The 22642-nt window shown below is 41.6% G+C and overlaps 1 protein-coding gene across 5 annotated transcripts in view; it reads right to left on the bottom strand.

The window, feature by feature from the left end:
* Positions 1-1683: 1683 nt before the first annotated feature.
* Positions 1684-22642, bottom strand: part of LOC112138899 (protein AHNAK2) — a 31973-nt gene continuing 11014 nt past the window's right edge. Inside the window, exons 2-8 of one of the 5 annotated variants that reach the window (XM_036209916.1) lie at positions 21465-21514; positions 19899-20003; positions 16575-16682; positions 15994-16147; positions 13582-13742; positions 8022-13499; positions 1684-5999 (exon numbers count right to left, since the gene is read on the bottom strand). In XM_036209916.1, the coding sequence (XP_036065809.1) occupies positions 2205-5999; positions 8022-13499; positions 13582-13742; positions 15994-16147; positions 16575-16682; positions 19899-20003; positions 21465-21514 (9851 nt within the window). In that variant the 3' untranslated portion in view covers positions 1684-2204. Of the gene's footprint in view, positions 13500-13581; positions 13743-15993; positions 16148-16574; positions 16683-19898; positions 20004-21464; positions 21515-22642 lie in introns of all 5 variants that reach the window. The other 4 variants (XM_036209915.1, XM_024261792.2, XM_036209914.1 and 1 more) reach the window with 4 other exon arrangements.

The raw sequence follows: 22642 nt of genomic DNA, 5'->3' as shown, positions 1-22642 counted from the left end.
TTTTGCTCTTGATTAGCCTATGCAGGGGTGTCAAACTCAATCACACAGGTGGTCAAATCCAAAGAACACCTTAGGTGTCGGGATGAACAGGAGAAACATTTATTGAACACTAAAACTACATTTTTAAAACTTTACAACTGTGACTTTTTAACATAATTATGAACTAGATATATAGCATTACCTGTGATAATGCTACTGTGAATGTTGGAAGCTGAATTTGGCTGAAGATGATAGTGCTGATAGCTGAAGATGCTAAAATTGATAACTAAAAGCACCGAAGCTGATAACTGAAAATTCTGAAGTATCTAAAATATTAGCTGAATGCCAAGTTGGCTTGAAAAACTTAAAATAAATAAATAAATAAATAAAATAAATTTAAAAAACTTAGGAGAGCCTAAACAGCTGGCATGCAGCTGAAATATTAGCTAACCTTCAAAATAGCCCGTACAACCAGAAAAAAGCCAAAATCAGCCAAAGCATCTAGCGAGTAGATATCTGCTAAACTCCAAAATAGCCTAAAAAAATCTTAGTAATTGCATAAATAATCCATAAAGCTAGCAGAATGCCACTTTTAAAAACTTTAAAACTGTAACTTTTTAATATAATTATGAATAATTAAAAGACAGGGATATTATTCGACAAAAAAGCAATTTAAACCTTGAATAACTTTCAATATTTTACTCTCCATAAAAATATATTTTGTCAAAATTATACAAGTTAGAAATAAGCGCAAGTTAACATCAGGTAATTAATAAAATAAAACAATCTGGAGGGCCGGATCCGGCCCCCGGGCCTTGACTTTGATACGTGTCCTACTGCTTAATGTCCATCATTTCGTTACTGAAACTTAGTGGACATATAATACTTTGTTGGAGTTCTTTCAAGTATTTTGCTGTAAAAAAAATCCAAGCTACCATATTTTCCCTTTGAAAGTTTAATTTACGAGGGGATCCTGAAGGCATCACCAGGTGTAGTCGCTGCTTTAACCATAGATGAAGGTGAAATTCAGGACATGATCGTTTTTTTTAAAGGCCTGTTGGGGTGAAAGTGAGATGAAACATGAACTCTCCGTGCAGTAGCGGACAGTGGTTCGTGGTTGTGGTGTGTGTCTCCCTCTGCTGGTCATGTCAAGTCCTGCTTCCGTTTCAGCATGAAAACGCCAACACACACTGTCTGGTATGTAGTCGTTTATTGTGTATAACGTTGCAGAGACATTAAAGCGTGGAAGGATACAAACAGGGGCAGTGACCAAAAATAACTCAGAGGTCTCTAAAAGCTATTTACACCACAGCGTCCAGGTCTGCACAGACTGGAGGAGCTCTGCAGGTTTAGTGCAGCATATCAGCTTGATTCTGGAGTTGCAGTTGCATTGTTACTGAACTCGAGCATTTCATTGTAGCTTTGTTTGGGCTCTACAGCAGCAGCAGCGATATATAGGTGATACATTAGCACGAGGGCTGCACGGTGGCGCAGTGGTTAGCGCTCTTGCCTCACAGCGAGAAGGCCCCGGTTCGTATCCCGGCTGGGACCTTTCTGTGTGGAGTTTGCATGTTCTCCCCGTGCATGCGTGGGTTTTCACCGGGGACTCCGGCTTCCTCCCACCATCCAAAAACATGCTTCATAGGTTAATTGGTGACTCTACATTGTCCCTAGGTGTGAATGTGAGAGTGGATGGGTGTGTGATTGTGGCCCTGCGATGGACTGGCGACCTGTCCAGGGTGTACCCCGCCTTCGCCCATCAGTGGCCGGGATAGGCTCCGGCACCCCGCGACCCCGAAAGGGAAGAAGCGGTCAAGAAGATGGACATTAGCACGATACGCTTCTGAAATATTCTGCTACACTTGTTACTCTGCTCTATGGCTTTAGGGGAAGTAAACATCCTTTGGAATGTCAGTAGTTTGTTTGCAAACAGTCAAATTTCAAAGTGAAATGTAAAATTTAGCAGAAATCATTGGGGTTTTTAAGCATAAATTCTGAGCCTTTGTGGGGAGGTGTGGTCATTTACAAATCGTGTTAACAGGATCCCACAGTGGACTCCAGCAGCTGCTGACTTAACCTTCTCGAACACACATGCCAGCAGACATCATGTCAGATCCTGGACTGCTTCTGCCAGTCAGGAGCTTCTTCCAGTTGTGTTTCTGTGGTTGTACAGTCAGCAGCTCCACTTGGCAAGCTGAGTTTCTTCCAGGAGGGCCAGTCTTCGTTTACTTCTCGCCCTCGTCAAAAAACCTCATTTTCTCCAAGTGCATGGTGTGTTTGAGTCTTTGGATGGAAGAGGCCGTCTCGCCTGAGATGGGCTCAGTCGTGTCAAAGATACTTGTAACTTGCTTTGTGATAACCACAGTTTCTGTGGTCTGGCTCCTTTCGCCTGAAGCTTCCCAGACCTCAGAGCTCTCAAACACTGTTCTCCTGCCACTTAGAGGATCTTCTGTGTCCCACGAAACGGCGGTGTCACATTTCACAGGGTCATCTTCGGCTGGTTGCATCTGGACTGCTGTCAGGAGCTTGGCATGCTGTGCTTCTGGAGTTGCTTGTATGTTGGATGTAATGGCGTGGATTTTTCCAGGATCCAGTCTGAGTGTGTCTTCAGATGAAGATGTAACTCCAGAGGATGGAATGGTGACTTTCTCAGGCAAATCTGGCACATCTGAGATCAGCTCAGTCTTTGTGGTAGAAGTAAAAATGTCCCCAGTTCTCTCTTCAGGCCCGACAGAGACAGTGTGGTCAAAATATTTAACTGTCACCTTGGTAGGGGAAGAGACGGACGCACCCACATGCTCACTTGTGAATGTAGAGCTTACATCAGCAAAGGCGTCGGATGAATGAAGGGAACTGGTAGGGCTTGTTTCATCCTCCCCAGTCTCTCTTGGTGGAGTCCTGTCACCCTTCTGATCTCGCTCAGAAACCCCTGGCGGTTCTGACTGCAGGGACAGCCCAATTTTGGGAAGCTTAAACCAGCCAGCCTTCTCAGGGCTTTGGGGAGTGTCTGGCTTGGACTTTGTTTCATTTTCTTTCCCCTCTGAAGGTTTAATAGAAGCTTTTTCCGTTTCAGGAATTTCTCTGGAAGTTTCAAGGCTCTTCTCAGCTTTGTTTAAAACATCAAATTCAACATCAGTGGTCTTGAAGAGTTCACCGAAAGATGTTAAAGTTACTTTTGATGTTTGGCTCTCGCCTTTATCCTCAACCTTCACCTCCAGCTGATCCTCAAGCCTATCATCAACAGGCCCATGCTCTTCCTCTGGTTTAGGCCGGGAGAGGCTCAGCTTTGGCATTTTAAAGGACGGCAGTTTAAATTTACTCGGAGATCCATGACTCGGGGCATCAGTGCCAGACCTTGGCGCGTCAGCATCTGACCCTGCTGCCTTTGGGTCATCTGTCGCATCAGCGCTGGCAGGTTTGACTGGGACACCATCATCTTCTTTCAGTTTAGTTATATCAGTTCTTGTGACTTTCTCTGCCCTCTCTGCATCGCTGGTGGCATGATGAGATCCGCTGCCAAACTTGGGCAGTTTCAGTGCTGGCATCTTGAATTTTAGAGGTGATCCTCGAGCATCTTTTGGCTTGTCTTCCACCGTGTCTGCTCCAACAGAGTGATCTTTGACTTTCTCTTGTGACAATTCAACTTCTTTTGCATCACTGTTATCTAGGTTCATGTTAATTTCAGAACCTTCCGGTTTTGGTTGGGCGATGCCAAACATTTCAGGTTTCAGTGGGCTCCTTTTATCTGCTGCTTCAAGCTCTGAAACTTGAAGGGCTGTTTGGGGCCCTTCAAAATCAGCTCCCACATTTGGACCTAACACATCATGTGGAGACTGAATCATCACTTGGGCTTCTTTAGAGCTTGACTTTGAGAGAGAAATCTTAGGCAAGGATAACTTAGATTTTTTAAAGGTCATATCAGGTCCCACAGCAGAGGACTCTTCTGCTGCAGAAGGCCCGTGTGGTCCTTTGACAGCCGCCTCTGACTGGCAGACTTCTGTGGATTCTGTTGTTGTAACTTTTGATGTTTCCCGGTTGGTGTGAGCATCAGCCTTCTCCACTGTTCTTGAAAATGAAATCTTTGGAAATGCCCAATTTGGTCGTTTCAACTTAGGGTCAACCTCAGTGGTGGGAACATCTGCTGAGGAATCAATGTGTTCTTTGACTTCAGTATGAGGAGATTCTACTTCAGCTTTGAACTCTGGTAACATAACTCCTACATCTGTCTTTGGTCTACTGCCCTTCACATCCACAGACAAGATCTCCTGGTCCATAGTCTCCTTGTTCCTGTCAGCTGGAGCTTTGATCTCTGGGGCTTTCACTTCCACTGTAGCATGAGGTTGTATCATCTTAACATCCACATCTGGAACTTCAACCTTGATATTTACATCTTTCTGTGAGATGTTCACATCTTTTACTTTTGGCATTGTGATCCCAAACGTTGGCTTTCTTAGCTTGCTGTCAGTGCTGTAGCCCTCAGTTTTGCTGTCTGATGACCCAACCTCTATATCAGGTTGTTTACCTTCTCCAGTCTGAAGGCTGACATCTTCCCCAGATTCTTTTGACATCTGCTTAGAAAATGAGAGTTTAGGTAATGAAAACCGTGTCTTTTTTACTTTTACATCAAGATCTGCACCAGGTCCCTCAACTACTGAGGTACTGATGATAGCTTCAGGAACTTGCTTCTGTGTTTGGGTATCTACTGTTGAAAGACCAACTTGAACATCCATGTCAGCCTCAGGTGCTTTAGTGCTTGTCTTTGAAAATGAAAATCTTGGCAGCGTCCAGCTTGCTTTTCTTTCCTTAACATCTCCTTTTGTCTCCAGTACATCAGAGCCTGAGAGATCTTTGGTTTCAACATCAGGAGGCTTAACGTCAGCGTTTGACCCTGATACATCCAATTTCACCTCCTTATCCAAATCTGGTGCTTTCCCAAGAGCTGGTGGAGTACTTCCAAATTTTGGTAAACTGAATGATGGCATTTTAAATTTGGATGGTGATCCTTCTGAGTCTTTTTCACTTATTTTAATATCTAAAGCTTTAGTATCACCCTCACTTAAAGACACTTCTAGTTTAGTGTCAACGGGTTGGATGTCACCTACTTTGGGTTTCGTTAGACTCACATCAACTTCAGGTCCTTTACCTTTGGTTCCAGATAATCCAAGACTTGGCATCTTAAACTTGCTTCCTTTTCCATCTTGTTCACTTTCAGCAGTTTTTATATCTAATGAAGGAGCTTCAACTGTAACTGACAGAACCTCCTCAGGAACCTCAATATCAGGTTCTTCTAATTTACCATCTTTGTCTACAACAGGTACATCTACAGCTCCACTCCCAAGTCCAAATTTGGGAAGTTTAAATGTTGGCATCTTAAATCTGGAAGGCGATCCTTCTTTGTCCTTTGTTTCGATTTGAATTTCAGGAGCTTTGACCTCTTCTTTGACCCCTTCAAGAGTCACATCTATCTCTGGTTTTGTTAGACTCACATCAACTTCAGGTCCTTTACCTTTGGGTGCAGAGAATCCAAGACTTGGCATCTTAAACTTGCCCCCTTTACCATCTTTTTCTGTTTCGATAGTTTTTATCTCTAATGAAGGAGCTTCAATAGTAACTGAAAGAACCTCCTCCATGTTGGCATCGGGTCCTGCTGTTTTAGCATCAGCAGGTACATCTACAGCTGCACTCCCAACTCCAAATTTGGGTAATTTAAATGTTGGCATCTTAAATCTGGAAGGTGACCCTTTTGTGTCCTTAGTTTCGATTTGAATTCCAGGAGCTTTAGTGCCAATTTCAATTGAGACTTTTTTTGAATCAGAATCAGGGAATTTGACCTCTTCTTTGACCCCTTCAAGTGTCACATCTATCCCTGGTTTTGTTAGACTCACATCAACTTCAGGTCCTTTAACTTTGTGAGCAGAGAATCCAAGACTTGGCATCTTAAACTTGCCTCCTTTTCCATCTTGTTCACTTTCAGTAGTTTGTATCTCTGATGAAGGAGCTTCAACTGTAACTGAAAGAACCTCCTCCATGTTGGCATCGGGTCCTGCTATTTTAGCATCAGCAGGTACATCTACAGCTGCACTCCCAACTCCAAATTTGGGTAATTTAAATGTTGGCATCTTAAATCTGGAAGGTGACCCTTTTGTTTCCTTTTCTACGAGTTTGATTTCAGGAGATGAAGTTTTCACATCAATAGAAGATTGTTCCACTTCAGTATCAGAGACTTTTACCTCAAGTTTGGTGTCCCGCAGTGAAACATCCATCTCTGGTTTTGTTAGACTCACATCAACTTCAGGTCCTTTACCTTTGGGTCCAGAGAATTCAAGACTTGGCATCTTAAACTTGCTTCCTTTTCCATCTTGTTCACTTTCAGCAGTTTTTATATCTAATGAAGGAGCTTCAACTGTGACTGACAGAACCTCCTCAGGAACCTTAATGTCAGGTTCTTCTATTTTGATGTCCCTATCTACTGCAGGTACATCTACAGCTGCACTTCCAACTCCAAATTTGGGTAATTTAAATGTTGGCATCTTAAATCTGGAAGGTGATCCTTTTGTTTCCTTTTCTACGAGTTTGATCTCAGGAGATGAAGTTTTCACATCAATAGAAAGTTTTTCCACTTCAGTATCAGAGACTTTTACCTCAAGTTTGGTCTCCTGCATTGAAACATCCATCTCTGGTTTTGTTAGACTCACATCAACTTCAGGTCCTTTACCTTTGGGTGCAGAGAATCCAAGACTTGGCATCTTAAACTTGCTTCCCTTTCCATCTTGTTCACTCTCAGCAGTTTTTAGATGTAATGAAGGAGCTTCAACTGTGACTGACAGAACCTCCTCAGGAACCTCAATATCAGGTTCTTCGATTTTACCATCTTTGTCTACAGCAGGTACATCTACAGCTGCACTTCCAACTCCAAATTTGGGTAATTTAAATGTTGGCATCTTAAATCTGGAAGGTGATCCTTTTGTTTCCTTTTCTACGAGTTTGATCTCAGGAGATGAAGTTTTCACATCAATAGAAAGTTTTTCCACTTCAGTATCAGAGACTTTTACCTCAAGTTTGGTCTCCTGCATTGAAACATCCATCTCTGGTTTTGTTAGACTCACATCAACTCCAGGTCCTTTAACTTTGGGTGCAGAGAATCCAAGACTTGGCATCTTAAACTTGCTTCCCTTTCCATCTTGTTCACTTTCTGCAGTTTTTATATCTACAGAAGCTTCAGTGCTAGGAGCTTTAATAGTAACTGAAAGAACCTCTTCAGGAATCTTAATGTCAGGTTGTTGAAGTTGAACATCTTTTTCTACAGCAGGTACATCTACAGCGGCACCTCGTACTCCAAAACTAGGTAGTTTAAATGTTGGCATCTTAAATGTAGATGTTGATTCTTCTTTTTTCTTTGTTGCACCGCTGATTTCCAGATCTTTTATGTCAACTTCAAGGGTTGGTTTTTCAAGTTTTGTATCAGGGAGCTTGACCTCTGCATGGGCCTTCTTCTGTGGAACATCTACTTCTGGTTTTGTTAGACTCACATCAACTTCAGGTCCTTTAACTTTGGTTCCAGAGAATCCAAGACTTGGCATCTTAAACTTGCTTCCCTTTCCATCTTGTTCACTCTCAGCAGTTTTTATATCTAATGAAGGAGCTTCAACTGTGACTGACAGAACCTCCTCAGGAACCTCAATATCAGGTTCTTCAATTTTACCATCTTTGTCTACAGCAGGTACATCTACAGCTGCACTCCCAAGTCCAAATTTGGGAAGTTTAAATGTTGGCATCTTAAATCTGGAAGGCGATCCTTCTTTGTCCTTTGTTTTGATTTGAATTTCAGGAGCTTTGACCTCTTCTTTGACCCCTTCAAGAGTCACATCTATCTCTGGTTTTGTTAGACTCACATCAACTTCAGGTCCTTTACCTTTGGGTGCAGAGAATCCAAGACTTGGCATCTTAAACTTGCCTCCTTTACCATCTTTTTCTGTTTCAATAGTTTTTATCTCTAATGAAGGAGCTTCAGTGCTGGGAGCTTCAATAGTAACTGAAAGAACCTCCTCCATGTTGGCATCGGGTCCTGCTATTTTAGCATCAGCAGGTACATCTACAGCTGCACTCCCAACTCCAAATTTGGGTAATTTAAATGTTGGCATCTTAAATCTGGAAGGTGACCCTTTTGTTTCCTTTTCTACGAGTTTGATTTCAGGAGATGAAGTTTTCACATCAATAGAAGATTGTTCCACTTCAGTATCAGAGACTTTTACCTCAAGTTTGGTGTCCCGCAGTGAAACATCTATCTCTGGTTTTGTTAGACTCACATCAACTTCAGGTCCTTTACCTTTGGTTCCAGAGAATCCAAGACTTGGCATCTTAAACTTGCTTCCTTTTCCATCTTGTTCACTTTCAGTAGTTTGTATCTCTAATGAAGGAGCTTCAACTGTAACTGAAAGAACCTCCTCCATGTTGGCATCAGGTCCTTGTATTTTAGCATCAGCAGGTACATCTACAGCTGCACTTCCAAGTCCAAATTTGGGTAATTTAAATGTTGGCATCTTAAATCTGGAAGGTGATCCTTCTTTGTCCTTAGTTTGGATTTGAAATCCAGGAGCTTTGACCTCTTCTTTGACCCCTTCAAGTGTCACATCTATCTCTGGTTTTGTTAGACTCACATCAACTTCAGGTCCTTTACCTTTGGGTGCAGAGAATCCAAGACTTGGCATCTTAAACTTGCCTCCTTTTCCATCTTGTTCACTTTCAGTTCTTTTTGTATCAAATGAAGGAGCTTCAGCGCTGGGAGCTTCCATGGTAATTGAAAGAACCTCTTTAGGAACCTTAATTTCAGGTTCTTGTATTTTAATTTCTATCTCCTCAGTAGGTTTATCTGAAGTCAAATTTAAACTTCCAAATTTGGGTAATTTTAATATTGGCATCTTACTTGATGATGATTCTTCTGTAACTTTTGCTTCAACTGTGATCTCTGGAGTTCTAGTGTCCACTTCTGCAAGTATTGTTTTCAGCTCATTGTCCAGGAGTTTGACTTCAGCTTCAGGTAGTGTAATATCTACATTTGTTTTGGATAAGCTTGACTCCTTCACTTCCGCCCTACCCTCTGGAGTTTCATCTTCTTCAATGCTAAGGCTTAGACCGTCTGAGGGCTTTACACTTGGTTTTGAGAAGGAAAATTTAGGCATTGAAAACTTTGTTTTTTTGTGTTTTACTCCTGCCTCCCCATCTATTTGCTCTTCAACTTCCTCCTCGGTCAGGTGGAGCTCTCCTGTAGCTGGAACATCAGGATCAGACCGTGACATGTTCACTTCATCCACATTTTCAGAATCGGGTATTTCGGTGCTGATATTTTGTGAGGTGACGCCAATCCTGGGTAATTTGAATGATGGCATTTTAAATTTTGATGGGGATTGCTTCACATCACTTGATTGAGTTTCAGGTGGCTTCATGCCCACATGGATAGAAGGTTCTTTGGGTTCTGTATCGGGCAACTTGTTTTCAGTCTTAGCTACTTCAAGAGTCACATCTACATCCTTTGAAATGCTAGAATCTGCTTCAGGTTCTTTTACCTTTGGCATTGTGATTCCAAGCTTTGGAATTTTGAATCTGCTTCCTTGTCCTGTAAGTTCATGATGAGCTTGTTGGGTTTTCACTTTCACCTCAACCTTTTCCATTTCTACTCTTCCTTCAGGCATCAATATTTCTGCTTTTCCCAGACTGACATCAGTTTTGGAGACTTCTGGAAGTGCTAGTTTGGTTTCGTTGCTTGGCAGATCGGTGTCTGTCTTTGGATCATGGAGAGCAGTGTCCTCTCTGGATTCTCCTGCAACTGTTGATTCTGTCTTTGATGGACCAAGTTGAAGTTCTGGTACTTTTAACTTAGGCATTTTAAGTCCAAACTTTCTTGTTTTTTCCTTTTCGAGTTGACCCTCAGTGTCCAGAACGGGTGGTTCAGGTGTTTTCCAATCAGAATCCACCTCTGCAGCTGCAGCTTCTCCTTTTTGCCGTTCGACCTCTGGCTCTGGGACGTCTCTCTTGTCCTCAGGTCCTGTGACATCTGCTCTTCTTTTTGACTGGGTTGTCTCAGATTTGGACCCTTTGATCTTCGGCATGGAAAAGCTCAGATATGGCATTTTGAACTTGGTTTCCTTCCCATCCTGTTCAGGTTCAGAGGTTGTTTTAACTGAAGATGCCTCACTGCACGTTGCAGACACCTCTCCCAGAACATCAGCTCCAACATTCCTCATCTCTTTGTCAAGAGAGATGCCTGACTGATCCAGCTGAGGCTTTGGTGTTTCCAGCGTTGTCCTGAGCGTTGGTGGTGAGTCTGCAGCATCTCGGTGAAGTGTGGTATCAAGAGCTTCTCTGTCTCGCATGATGGGAATGTCAGCAGAGTCAGAACCAGCTTCAGGCAAATCAGCCTTCTTATCCTTTCTCTGTGAGCTCAAATCAACTTCAGGTCCTTTAAGTTTTGGAAATGAAATGTCAAATGTTGGCATTTTGAACTTGCTTGATAGTTCATCACCTCCAGCAGCTTTTGTTTTCACCAGGGGGGATGAACCTTCTTTTGTTTCACTACAAACCACAACGCTCTTCTCAGACGACTTCAGCTCTGCATCAGGAATTTCAGAGTCTTTGCTCTTAAAAGACGCGTCAGAGCTCCCACTTGTGAATTTGGGCATTTGAAAAGTTGGCATTTTTAGTTTTGATCCTTCTGCCTGCTTCTCTGTGACCTTAGGGGCTCCAGCCTCCTCCTCAGCAGAGGCCTGTAGTTTACTGTCAGAAGCTTTCACATCCTCATCTTTTCTGGATAAGCCGGATTCTGTTACTTTGGGCACTGCAATAACCAGCCTGGGCATTTTGAACTTGGAGCTGTGTCTGTCATGTTCTTTGTCAGACTGCTTGGCTTTGATCTCGGGTTCTTCTGTTTTTTTGTCCGGCATAGAAACATCTGCTGGAGCATCAGTCCCAGAAACTTCTGCTAGTTTAACCTCTACTTCAGGTTGTGTGACATCGATATCCTTCTTTTGCAAACTTAAGTCAAGTTCTGGCCCTTTTACTTTTGGCATTTTGATTCCAAGTTTTGGCATTTTGAATTTTCCTGCTTGAACACCGAGTTCCCCATCAGTCTCTGGAGGTTGGAGTTCCACCTCGGCTCTGTCTGTCTCTGTTCTTTTCTCTGTACCTTTGGTTTCAGATGTTTCAGACGCTGCTGGGATTTGGGCCTCACCTGTCTCCTGTGCTGTTTCTGTGGATTTCTTAGTCAAACTGAAATCAATGTCAGGGCCTTTCATTTTAGTCAGTTTGATTCCAAACATTGGCTTTTTTGATTTGCCTTTGGATTCATCTTTAGTTTCCGGAGGTTTTACTTGTTTCTCAGGTGTTTCTGAGTCGACTGTTTGCTCTGACAGGAACGTATCATTCCCCTCAAGAACAACATCGGCCTCTGGAAGTCGGACCTCGTCTTTCAAACTTGTCACTTTGACACCCGCATCAGCATCTTTCTTTGACGGTTTTACGTCGGTGTCAGAGCCCTTCATTTTTGGTATTTTGATCCCTAACTTTGGCATTTTGAATCTGCTTTCATTCCCTCCAGGTTCAGTTTGGGTCTCACAGGCTCCCATCTCCGTTGTTATTTCCATCTTCTGTTCTGGAATGTAAATGTCTGTTCCACTGGTGGTAACATCTGCCTCAAAGGCTTCTGGGATTTCTGCTTTAGCTTGTGTGATGGTGACATCTTTCTTTGATGTTCCAACATCCGATTTTGGTCCTTTGACCTTTGGAAGGGAGATGTCGAGGTGTGGCAGTTTAAATCTTCCACCTTTTCCATCTCTCAGAAAAGTTTTTTTCTCTATTCCATCAACACTCATGTCTTCATCTTCAACCGAAACTTTTTCCTCAACAAAAAGCTGGCAGCTGCTGTCCTTTTTGGCTGTGGACTCATCTACCCAGGAAGACGCTTTGATGCCACTCCCTTCAGATGTTTTGATATCGCTGAAGTCTGTTCTGGCTGACGACTGTTGGCTTGTCAAACTAGACCTAAAGTCAGGTGCTTCTGTCCTAAAGCTGTGTGTCATCGTTGTTGTGCTGTCTCTTATTTGGTTAGACTCTTTTGCTGAGTCATTTTCTGTTTTAACATCAGTTGTGCCACTTGCTTTTTCAGTTCCATCTGTATGAAGAATAGAAAGCTTTTGTGGAGTGTCCACCCATGATATTGTGATCTGTTCTCTTTTAATGGTCTGGGTTGAGTCGTCTTCTTTTGGCTGACTTTTGGTTTGATTCTGAGGTTCTGTGTCTTCTCCTGTGGTGTCTCCTAAAAGCCCCTCAGGGGGTAAATCAGTTGTTTCTTTCACTGAAGGAATGGAGGATTCCTTCAGGTCAGATGTGGTCTGCTGTGCCTCCTGCTTTGCTTTGGTTTCTGTCACTTTGGTGGGCGTTTTTACAGAGATCCTCTGTGCATTTGCATCAATCACAGTGATTTCTTCAGGAATCGGAACTCCAGACATGTCAACTTGAGGCAGCTTAAACCCAGGCAACTTCGAAACAGCCTCTTTCACGCTCTTAACATCAATTGACAGTTGGACGGCTTCAGAGTGATTTTCCTCGTTGTCATCTCTGACGGGTTCTGCCCCCCCTGTGGCTGTGCTCATGGACATGTCCTCCATGCCTGGTATCATAATGTCCTCTCGCTTGGGAAGTTCTGCAGTAGAACCAGCGCTTTTTGAAAGTTTCTCATAGGGATCTTCTATGATCTTTGTTTCCTCAGTTGTGTGTTTTTCAACATTTGGTTGTTGTGAATCTTCCGGTTCAGGTTGATGATCCTTTTCCAGACTTGCTCCAAGCGTTTTTAGCCTTTTTGGTGAAGAAACTGCTTTGGCATCTTTTTTGTGGGATCTGTCCTTCCCCAAAATCTTCATCTTTAACTCCAGCCTGTCTTTCTTCTTTTTCTTCCCGTCAGCAGGCTTAGCTTCAGTCGGGCTTTTGTGGTCGGCCAGAGGAACAGTGGGGTCTCCTGTCTTCAGAGTGCTTTCTAAGCTGATGAGCTCCACCGTTTGAGGAAGACTTGGATCCCTCTGGATTTTTTGTTCTGTATCTTCGTCCATTTTCAAGTCCTCTGTCTTTTGACCTTCTGCTGTTTCTGCTTCAATGCCTTCAAGGGACTCTGGTGAAAGCATGTCTGATTCCTGTGCTTGCTGAGCGTCTCCACTGATGGGGGCAGTTGTTGGAGCTTCTGTGTCTTCAGATGAGCTTATCCGGCCTCTCTTTTTCAGACCAGAGAGCTTAATTTTATGCTTCTTTTTTCCTTTAAGAGCATCTTGGGATTTTATTGGTGACTCTGTGTCACTTGTTGTTGGACTCAGCTCAAGCTTTCTCTGCTCATCAGCTTCTGAAGAACTGTGAGACCTTGTAAAACGAGACTTTCGCCCTTTTCCAAAGGAAGGAAACTTTGGCCACGAAATACGAGCATCCCCACGTCTTTTTGTTTTTCCCTGCTCCCGCATGTCAGCAGAAGAGATCTCTTCTTCCTGTTGGAAGACAAATGATTAAAAAACCCTTTTAGTTACAATGTTAAGTCCATCAGAATGTAAACAGCTTAAAACTAGTTACAGGGATGACGTCCGACTCGATGCCTGGCTCCATCTCTGTGATGTCTGGTTTGCGCTTCAGGCAAAGCTTGACTTTGTAAGCTTGAGCGTGCTCCAGGATCTGGATGGCGTCTTCGTATGGCACGTTATCAAAATACACAGTGGCGCTTAGAATCTGATCACCTGCAGAGGACAAACAGCACGCCAAAGATGTATAAAATGTCCATTTAGGCTTGTAAAATGATAAAATCAGTAATGAGGACAGAAGCTTATCAGTCCCTCCAGGATTCCGTGGGTGTTTTTACGATTATTGCAGCACAAAAGTCTAGAGTTGTAACTAAAAACTTTTGGAATTTGAATACAAGTTTTTCAAAGAAAATTTCAAACTAAGGCCTGTAGGAGGATGTGCAAATTTTAAGTGACTTTTACAGTTTTTTAAGTGTATTTTTACATAACCTGATAAGAAATGCTCCACATTCATGAAATATATTAAATAGGGATGTCCCAATCAAAACTTTGTGGTCTCGATCCAGTTTTGACTCCTTAGATTTTGATACTTATTGCTGGTCCAATAAAACATTTTTAAAAAATGAAAAAAAAATGTATAAACAGATCCAGTGTGGCCCCGATTTCTATTTTATTTTCTATTTTATTCCCCTTCCTTTAGCGTAAACAGAGCACTTCTGTAGAGTAGCTTCAGCACTCAAGTAAAATTAGCTATTAACTAGAAACAGTCCAAATTCTTCCCTTCCCCTCCACATGAAGTATATTTAGTGAGAGTGACATCCGAAATTTTCTTTTTAAGATTCCACCTTCCAAGCGGAGGGATACAGAGTCCTCCATCGCGAGGCTAAACCGCGTCGCGCTGAGAGGCGCTTTTCTTCACGTGGGTGCGCTCTGAACCACAGACGTTTACATTTAAATGTAAGTAATGACTTTTTGTTGTAGAATGACATTTGTAAAGTTATAAAACCGATGTTCTGTATATTGGAGCACTGGAAGCTCCGCGCTAACGCTAGCAAACCGGCGACTATTGGTGAAGTCATCGAATGAAAGGGACGTTCCAATTATGAGACACTAGTTTTTTATATCTGTTTGGAGGGCTGAATGTAGGTGAACTGAAGAATTCAGATTGGGCCTAAAATTATTAACTAGAAAATTGTTACCAAGAACCAGTTAATCAGATGATAACTAGTAATTTGAAAAAATTTGGAAACTGTGGCTTTAGTTCTTTTAGAACTATATGTTTTTGATGGATTATGATTCACATTTGCATGAAAGATTCTTCAAAAACAGAAATGATTTTCTCCTAAAATCTTTGTTGCAGTTTGTCAGTAAGGTAAGAATTAGTCATGTCAGAAGGTTTGGTGACTGCAGCTTTGGTATCATCATAACAGTTTAGATCAGATGTGATTCATATCTCCTTTAAAACTTAAAAAGGAGCATAAATGTGATGCTGAATTTTCATGATGAGCTCATATTAATGTAACAATTTATTTATTTAGGTTGTTTTGAGAGATTAAGAATTTCTTTAGTATTTTCCCAGAGTCAGCTTTGCGTCTGTCCGTATGGAGTTAAATCTGGGTCATCAAAATTTGAAATCCAAATAAACATATTGAAAAAAAAATCAAATAAATTTGAATTCGAAAACAAAAAAAAGAGTTGAAAGTGAAAAAAAAAATTTGAAACTGAAAAAAAAGTTTTGAAATTGAAATTTTGAGTTTTGAAATCTAAAAAACAAAACATTTGAAGCTGAAAATAATTAAGTTTATTTTAGAATAGAAGAAAGTTTTGGACATTTTTTTGGCCAAACACCAATATTCTTTTCAAAATGTTTTAATTAGGTTTCAAATATTTATGGCCTCAAAATAGCTCCATATGTCTGCAGCGTAGTGAGCGCCGTCCTCATTAAAAAGAAACAAAAACTGAAATGCTGAAATGTCTTTGTAGGTTGTTTGCGTCTGCAGCTTGAAATACACAGCACTGATCAAAATAGTAAGAAAATAAAAATCCGATTCAGATCAGGAAAAAACATCTGATATCGACTGAGTCAGACATGACTTAATCAGGTCCAATTTGTGATCACATGATTGGATCAGATTTCTGATCATATGATGGGGATGTCCATAGTATTAATAAACAGGGATTTATTTTTAAAAAAGGCCCATTTTTGCCATGCTTTTACGAGAACATCTGCAGTAAATTTGACACAAAAATGACCAGCATTATGTTCACATTGACAAGAACATTGGAGCCTTCAAACTTGATTGAACAGTTTTTTGGTGGTACAGGTTTAAATCTGAGCTTTTGGCTAAAGTTGCAGTGATTGGAGGAAGTTGCTGTGTGGAGATAAATGTGCATTGGTTAAATTAACGCGGTTTAGTTTAATTGTGGATTCCTGAAGGGACTCTGTGTTTTACAGTTAATAACTTGCCTTCTTTGACTGTCAAACTCTTTGATGCAGGTGACTCTGGCACCACTTCTTTAATGAAGATCCCCTCTTTGCCCCCGCCGCTGTAAACGAGTCCCTCAGCACATCCACCCTTGGGTGTTCTCACAATCACGCCCCCCTCCGGGCTGGGAACTTCCTGCCAACACATCAAAAAAAGAAGCTCAGATATTGTTCCTAACTCTTCCGCTTCGAGGCGTGTCCCAGTTCTGACCCTAACGACCCGCTCTAGCGTCTGCCTCCATCGGTCGTCACAGAGAAGGACCAAAGGTGAAGTGAAGGATAGGAGGGACGGCAACCTGCAGTGACGGATGAACTCTACTTTCAAATGTCAATTGTTTTTTCAGGCATGTCAAACCAGCTACATGCTCAGTCCACAAAGACCTGCCTTAGTCCCGCCCTTCGGGTTCCACAGTGGGGGAATTGAACGTGGACGCACCTCCCACCATAGCAGTAATCTGCCGTTGGGGGCACTGTGGAAACCCCCACCAGGAGAGAGGAGGTCTCTGGGATGTCGCCTTTCTCTGAATCTGAGGCACTCGGGCATGAAGCTGTGAACGTCTCACCTTCAGTTTACTCATCTTCGGGGTCGTCCGCCTCTCAAACATTGACCCAAGTCCCGTCCTTTTGGTTTTGTGTCCACTTTTGTGGTGGAGGTCCCGTTCCGCTTCAGTCTGAAGAAAATACAGCTTTCAAATGATGGCTGCATATGGAGTACGTTAGCTTTCAAAATAAAACGTATTCTTAAAGAAAAAGTCGTATTCATAAGTACAAAGTTGTGCTCAAATTAATATTTTGTGTACAACTTTGAAGAAAAAATATGAATACAACATTTAGTTTTACATTTAACATGTCTCTTTTGAATACAGCTGTGCTTTGTTTTGAATAGGAATTTCTCCTGCTAACAAGCTCTCAAAAATACGTCACGGGGTCACAAGCTTATAGGAATATTGATCGTTCAAACTGCGCATTTGTATTAAAGTTTGTTAATTAAACTAAAATAAAATAGAACTTTTAAAAATGTTATCAATCCCATGACAGGAAAATTATCTTGATAGCCATAGCTTGTTAAAAATCAAATAAAACAGATTAAAATACTGAGATCTCTGACAGCATTTTATGGTTGTCGGCCTACATCAGCTGATTGTGTAAACAATGCAGCAGTGGTTCATTTTAGATCAGGGGTCTGTAACCTGCAGCTCCAGATCCTCATGTGTCTCTTTTATCTCTCCATGGTGGCTCTTTGGCCAAACATAAAATAAGTCATGGAGACTGCTGACCCAGACATGTCGACCGTCAGAGTCAGCAGCTCCTGATAATGTCTGTCTAACCAAAACTAACTAAAGAAAACAAATAAACAAAGCCTGAAAACTAAGACTACCAAGATCATACCCCAAACTAAAATAACAAAACCTAGTAGTGTAAGACTGCTGAGGACAAAGAGGAGAAAAGAAGAAAAATAAAATATCATTTTTTTAAAAGTAAGGATTACTTAATTAGCATTTATTAAATTTAAATTCGTTAAATGTATAAATTGATGTCTGAGGTTCACATAGATGATAAACTATGTAGGTTTTTACATCCTGTTGACCTGAAGACGTCTTGTTTGTTCAACTCTACCTCCAGAATGAACAGATTTTATATGGAAAACTTTGGTAAAAAGTTTGATCTTTTATGAGTTAAAAGCACATATTATTTCATGCTGCACAACATTGGTTACTAGCTACACTAAGATGATCCTGTTTGCCACAGAGCATCTTTTATTTTGAAAAGAAGTAAAAAAAAAAAAAAAAATACATTTTGAGAGATGCTAGGTTCTTCTTATATTTTTTGGTTTTGTTTATGCCTAAAATAGACAATTCATATTTATTATTTGAAAAAAAGAAGGTCACGAATGCAAATCTAAATTTCTTAAAGGCTAAAGTAAGACTATGCAGCTCCTTCTAGGTTATGATCAGTAGAAAACGAGACCTAATGGAGTTTTAACCACTAAAGGTTGCTGACCCCCTGTTTTAGACCAAAAAGTGGTGGAAAACAAAAAAAAAGATAGCAGACATGCCAGTGCACTTATCAGTAGTAAAAAAAAAAAACCAAAAAAACAAAAAACCTTTTTGTCAAAATTTGTTGAATATAAAAAGATGAAAAAACAAAAACAGCTAAGCTAAGTTGGAGCTAAAGTAGGCTAACTGGCAGTCAATTGCTGCGGGAGTAAAAACAATAAAACAACAAAAAATTGCAAAAAGTCCGTATGATCAGAATACCCAACTTTCTTTGAATTTTTCTTCCTTTCTTTCGTTTTGTCTAAGGCTATGCTCGGCTTCCAGTTAGCCTTCTTTAGCTTTGAGTTAGCTTAGCTGTTTGTGTCTTATCCATCCATTTTCTTAACCCGCTATCCTTTCGGGGTCACGGTGCTGCTAGAACCTGGCCTGGGTAGTGATGGCCAAAGCAAGGGTACACCTTGACCGGTCCAGCACCTGGAGTGGGCGCGCCCGCCCTGCCTGTCCCAGGAATGAACTGTCCGGCTAAAGGGGGATCCCCCATGCTAACATGCCACTGCTGGCTAGGGTTGTGCCCAATATAAAACTCATTGGTTGTTCCAAGGCACCTTCCCCTGCCAGAACGACCCCTGAGACTGGGGAAACTAATTCTGACAGGGGAAACGTAACTGAGCAAATCACCGGCAAGCAGACCGCAGGGAGACAGGGATCCCTCCGCTGCCTGCTCGGGCGTTTTCATTCGCTTTCATTATTCTCTTAATAACATCTCTCTTTTTTTGCCATCACTTCCAGGTCAGTTTCATTTTTTTTGCATTCCGCTGTTGTTGCCTGGCAAAAATAAAAAAAGCTGCAGGACTTGGCTGTTAATATCTTTTTTCCAGAAGAGCTACGATGTCAAGACAATTTTCCAGACAGGGGATCAATAACATTTTAAACAGTTTAATTCTATCATACTTTAATAAATGAGTCGCTCAATCAGCTGAACAGATGTTCTTGGAGTACGTATATCTTTGTGACCCCGTGGCTTATTTTTGACAGTTTGTTAACAGGAGAAATTCGTATTCAAAACAAAGAACAGTCATATTCAAAAGAGACGTGCTAAACATAAAACTAAATGTTATATTCCTATTTTTTCTGTAAAGTTGTGCACAAAATATTAATTTGTGCACAAATGTGTGTTTATGAATAAAACTTTGTCTTTATGAAGGGTTTTCTTTTTGACAGTTATCTTACCCCATAGCTGCACACGAGTTACGGTGAGTCGTTCTTGAATTCTTCAGGTATTAAACCAGCAATGAAAACCTTCTGATGTTCTTTTACACATTAAGAGGACGAGCTGTCTGCTGCATAGAATTGAGGACTCGGTCCTGATCGTCATCCTATTAAGTGGCATTGATTAATCACTAAAGAGACACTCAGACTATTTAGTTTCTGGGGTTTGGTATCTGAGTCAAATACTCCGCCCTGTGGTCACACAACTGAACTAACTTTGTATTTCTGAACCCAAAGCTATCGAAACGCTAAGTGCAGTGATAGAACCAGGAGTTGGTTACTCAGTATCAATTTTTCCTACACACATATCATCAAACTCTTTCATGGTATGTGTGTAAGAAAGCATGAATTATGTCCCATTCGACCTTTCACACATTTGAAACCCATTGTTGGTGAGTGAAATGTTTATGTGGGCGAAAGCTGCTCTGACTGGTTCTGCTCTGACTGGTTTTACTCTGACTGGTTCTGCTCTGACTGGTTTTACTCTGACTGGATCTGCTCTGACTGGTTCTGCTCTGACTGGTTTTACTCTGACTGGTTCTGCTCTGACTGGTTCTGCTCTGACTGGTTCTTGCTCAGCTTGGTGTCTTAAATGTGAAGAACCTTTTTTAGGAGCTTTACCTCTGTGTCAATGTATTTGGCCGCTTCAGGAAACTCCTCCACAGGGGAGGATCCTTGTGGGCGGGGCCTCTCCTCCTCCACAAGCTGGGATGACTCCTCACTTACCTGTATGGACAGGTCAGAAAGAATCATCACCAGATTTCATTCTAAAGTCTCATTAGATCAGGAGTGTCAAAATCAATCGCACTACAAAAACTACATTTTTAAAACTTTAAAACCGCAACTTTTCAACATAATATCTCATAGTATCATGCCATGAATCTTAGTAAATACCAAAATAGTCCAAAAAAGCTAGCAGAATGCCAATTTTTAAACTTTAAAACTGTAACTTATGTATTATGACCTGATTGCTTGAAATAAACCATTTCATTCATTCATTCATTCATACAACTTTTTAACATAATTATGAATAAAAAAAGACAGGAATATTATTCCAGAATAAATCAACTCAAACCTTAAATAACTTTCAATATTTTACTCTCCATAAAAATATATTTTGTTAAAATTATACAAGTTAAAAATGAGCACAAGATAACATCGGGTCATTAATAACAGTAAAATAAAATGATCTGGAGGGCCGGATAGAATTACCTGGAGGGCCGGATGCGGCCCCCGGGCCTTGACTTTCACATATGTACATTGGAGTCAAATATCTACATGAGAAACTGAATATTTATGCACCAAAAGAATGGAAGTTTCTATGCATTATTTTATAATGAAAATATTAATACTTGCACTTTGACTGGTCCACATCCCAGATCTTTACAAGCCATCCATCCATCCATCCATTTTCCTGACCGCTTCATCCCGTTCGGGGTCGCGGGGTGCCGGAGCCTATCCCGGCTACTGATGGGCGAAGGCGGGGTACACCCTGGACAGGCCGCCAGTCTGTCGCAGGGCCTCAATCACACATCCATCCACTCTCACATTCACACCTAGGGGCAATTTAGTGTCACCAATGAACCTATGAAGCATGTTTTTGGACGGTGGGAGGAAGCCGGAGTCCCCGGTGAAAACCCACGCATGCACGGGGAGAACATGCAAACTCCACACAGAAAGGTCCCAGCCGGGATTCGAACCAGGGCCTTCTCGCTGTGAGGCGAGAGCGCTAACCACTTGCGCCACCGTGCAGCCCTCTTTACAAGCCAAAATCCAAAATACGTTGAATTTATTTTTGCCAAAGATAAAATCAAATTTGACACATTAAACAGGAGCTAAAATAATGCTATTTTTTTACGGCATCAGTTAAAAGATTGCTGCTTCATTAAATTAATCCTCTACTGTATGCCATTTCATAAACTAAATTATATTTCAGCTTTTGTAGTATTTTTCATTTTTGGTGATTTTGACTATATGTCATATTCTTATTCTTAATATCAATATTCCAATAGTTCTCATTATTATTAGTTCTAATACAAAAAGCTTTAGAGTTCAAGTTCCGCTTGACATGTGGATTTTGATAGCAAAGCATCAGAAGAAGTTTAAGTAATCCTGAAACTAGTCAGCAGGTTGAAAACCTGGTCTTTGAGCATGTTAAGCACAGAGCCGCTGTGGTTGGTCACTCACTGAGTCGTCGCGCGCTGCAGCTTCTGGTCCTCGCAGCCTCCTCCCAGCTCCTGTTCACACAAACACAGATCTTTATTATGATGCTGCAGTGAATGGTGGAGTCCTTCCTGCCTCTGCTGTTCACTAACACTCCAGGAGGATCCCGGTTATTATCGCTGTAAAAGGAAATTGGATGTTTGAGTTTACTGATGATTGTCTGTATAAGCCCGGCTTCATGTCTTCTCACACATGAGGAGGCTTCATAGAGAGCAGAGATGTCGGCTGCTGAAGAGCGTCAGAGCTGAAAGGAGGAGCAAACACAGAGCCGGCCTCATATCAGGATTTCCTGTCTGGCTTGTTTGTGTCCAGATGTAATTTGTTTCAGACTTATGAGAAGAAATGAAGCGGTGAGTGCTGCAGAGGTCTGTGTTTGTATGAGTCTGGCAGAGGTGGCCCTCGCGAGTGCTGGGCCCGTCACAGAAGGAGAGCTCTCCTGCTGAGCAGAAAGCTTCCACCCACTCTGACTGCTCGGAGTCTCAGAGAGACTCAGGAGCCGTCGATGGGACTATTTGAAGGTTTTTCCTGGCAGTAGTTCCCCCAGAGAGCAGCAGCCTGAACCTGCTAAGTGATCCAGGTATTGATCCTCACATTCAGCTCTACAGTCTCTCTGGACCTCCCTGTTGCCAAAGAGGGAAAGTCTGACTCCAAACTAATCTGATTAGTGAGACTGCCATGATTACCTGCTGAGATATGAAGCTTTTCTTCATGTAATGGCTCTCTTTGTTTATCAGGATGGTTTGCAGTATTTTCAAGGTTGAAGGCTGTCACTTTTTGTGCAGCATCTTGTTACAAGAGATTTACAGTTTTGTTGTTCTGTTCATGCGTCTATATTTCAGTCAACAGGCTCAAAAAGCAATATTACATTCTTGATGTAATCCATGCTCCTCCAGAACTAAAATACCAGAGCAAAACATTCCCCTTCGAACCTCTCACACCTGAAAGATCACTAAGACATCCATCCACCATCCATCCACCATCCATCATCCACCATCTATCCATTCATCATCCATCCATCCATCATCCATCCCCCATTCATCCATCCATCCACCATCCATCCATCATCCATCCATCCACCATCCATTCATCATCCATCCATCATCCATCCATCTATCCATCATCCATCCATCCACCATCCATCC

This window comes from Oryzias melastigma, linkage group LG22 (genome assembly GCF_002922805.2).
Source record: "Oryzias melastigma strain HK-1 linkage group LG22, ASM292280v2, whole genome shotgun sequence".
Taxonomy (NCBI): Eukaryota; Metazoa; Chordata; class Actinopteri; order Beloniformes; family Adrianichthyidae; genus Oryzias; species Oryzias melastigma.
This window is presented reverse-complemented; position numbering and strand designations above follow the sequence as displayed.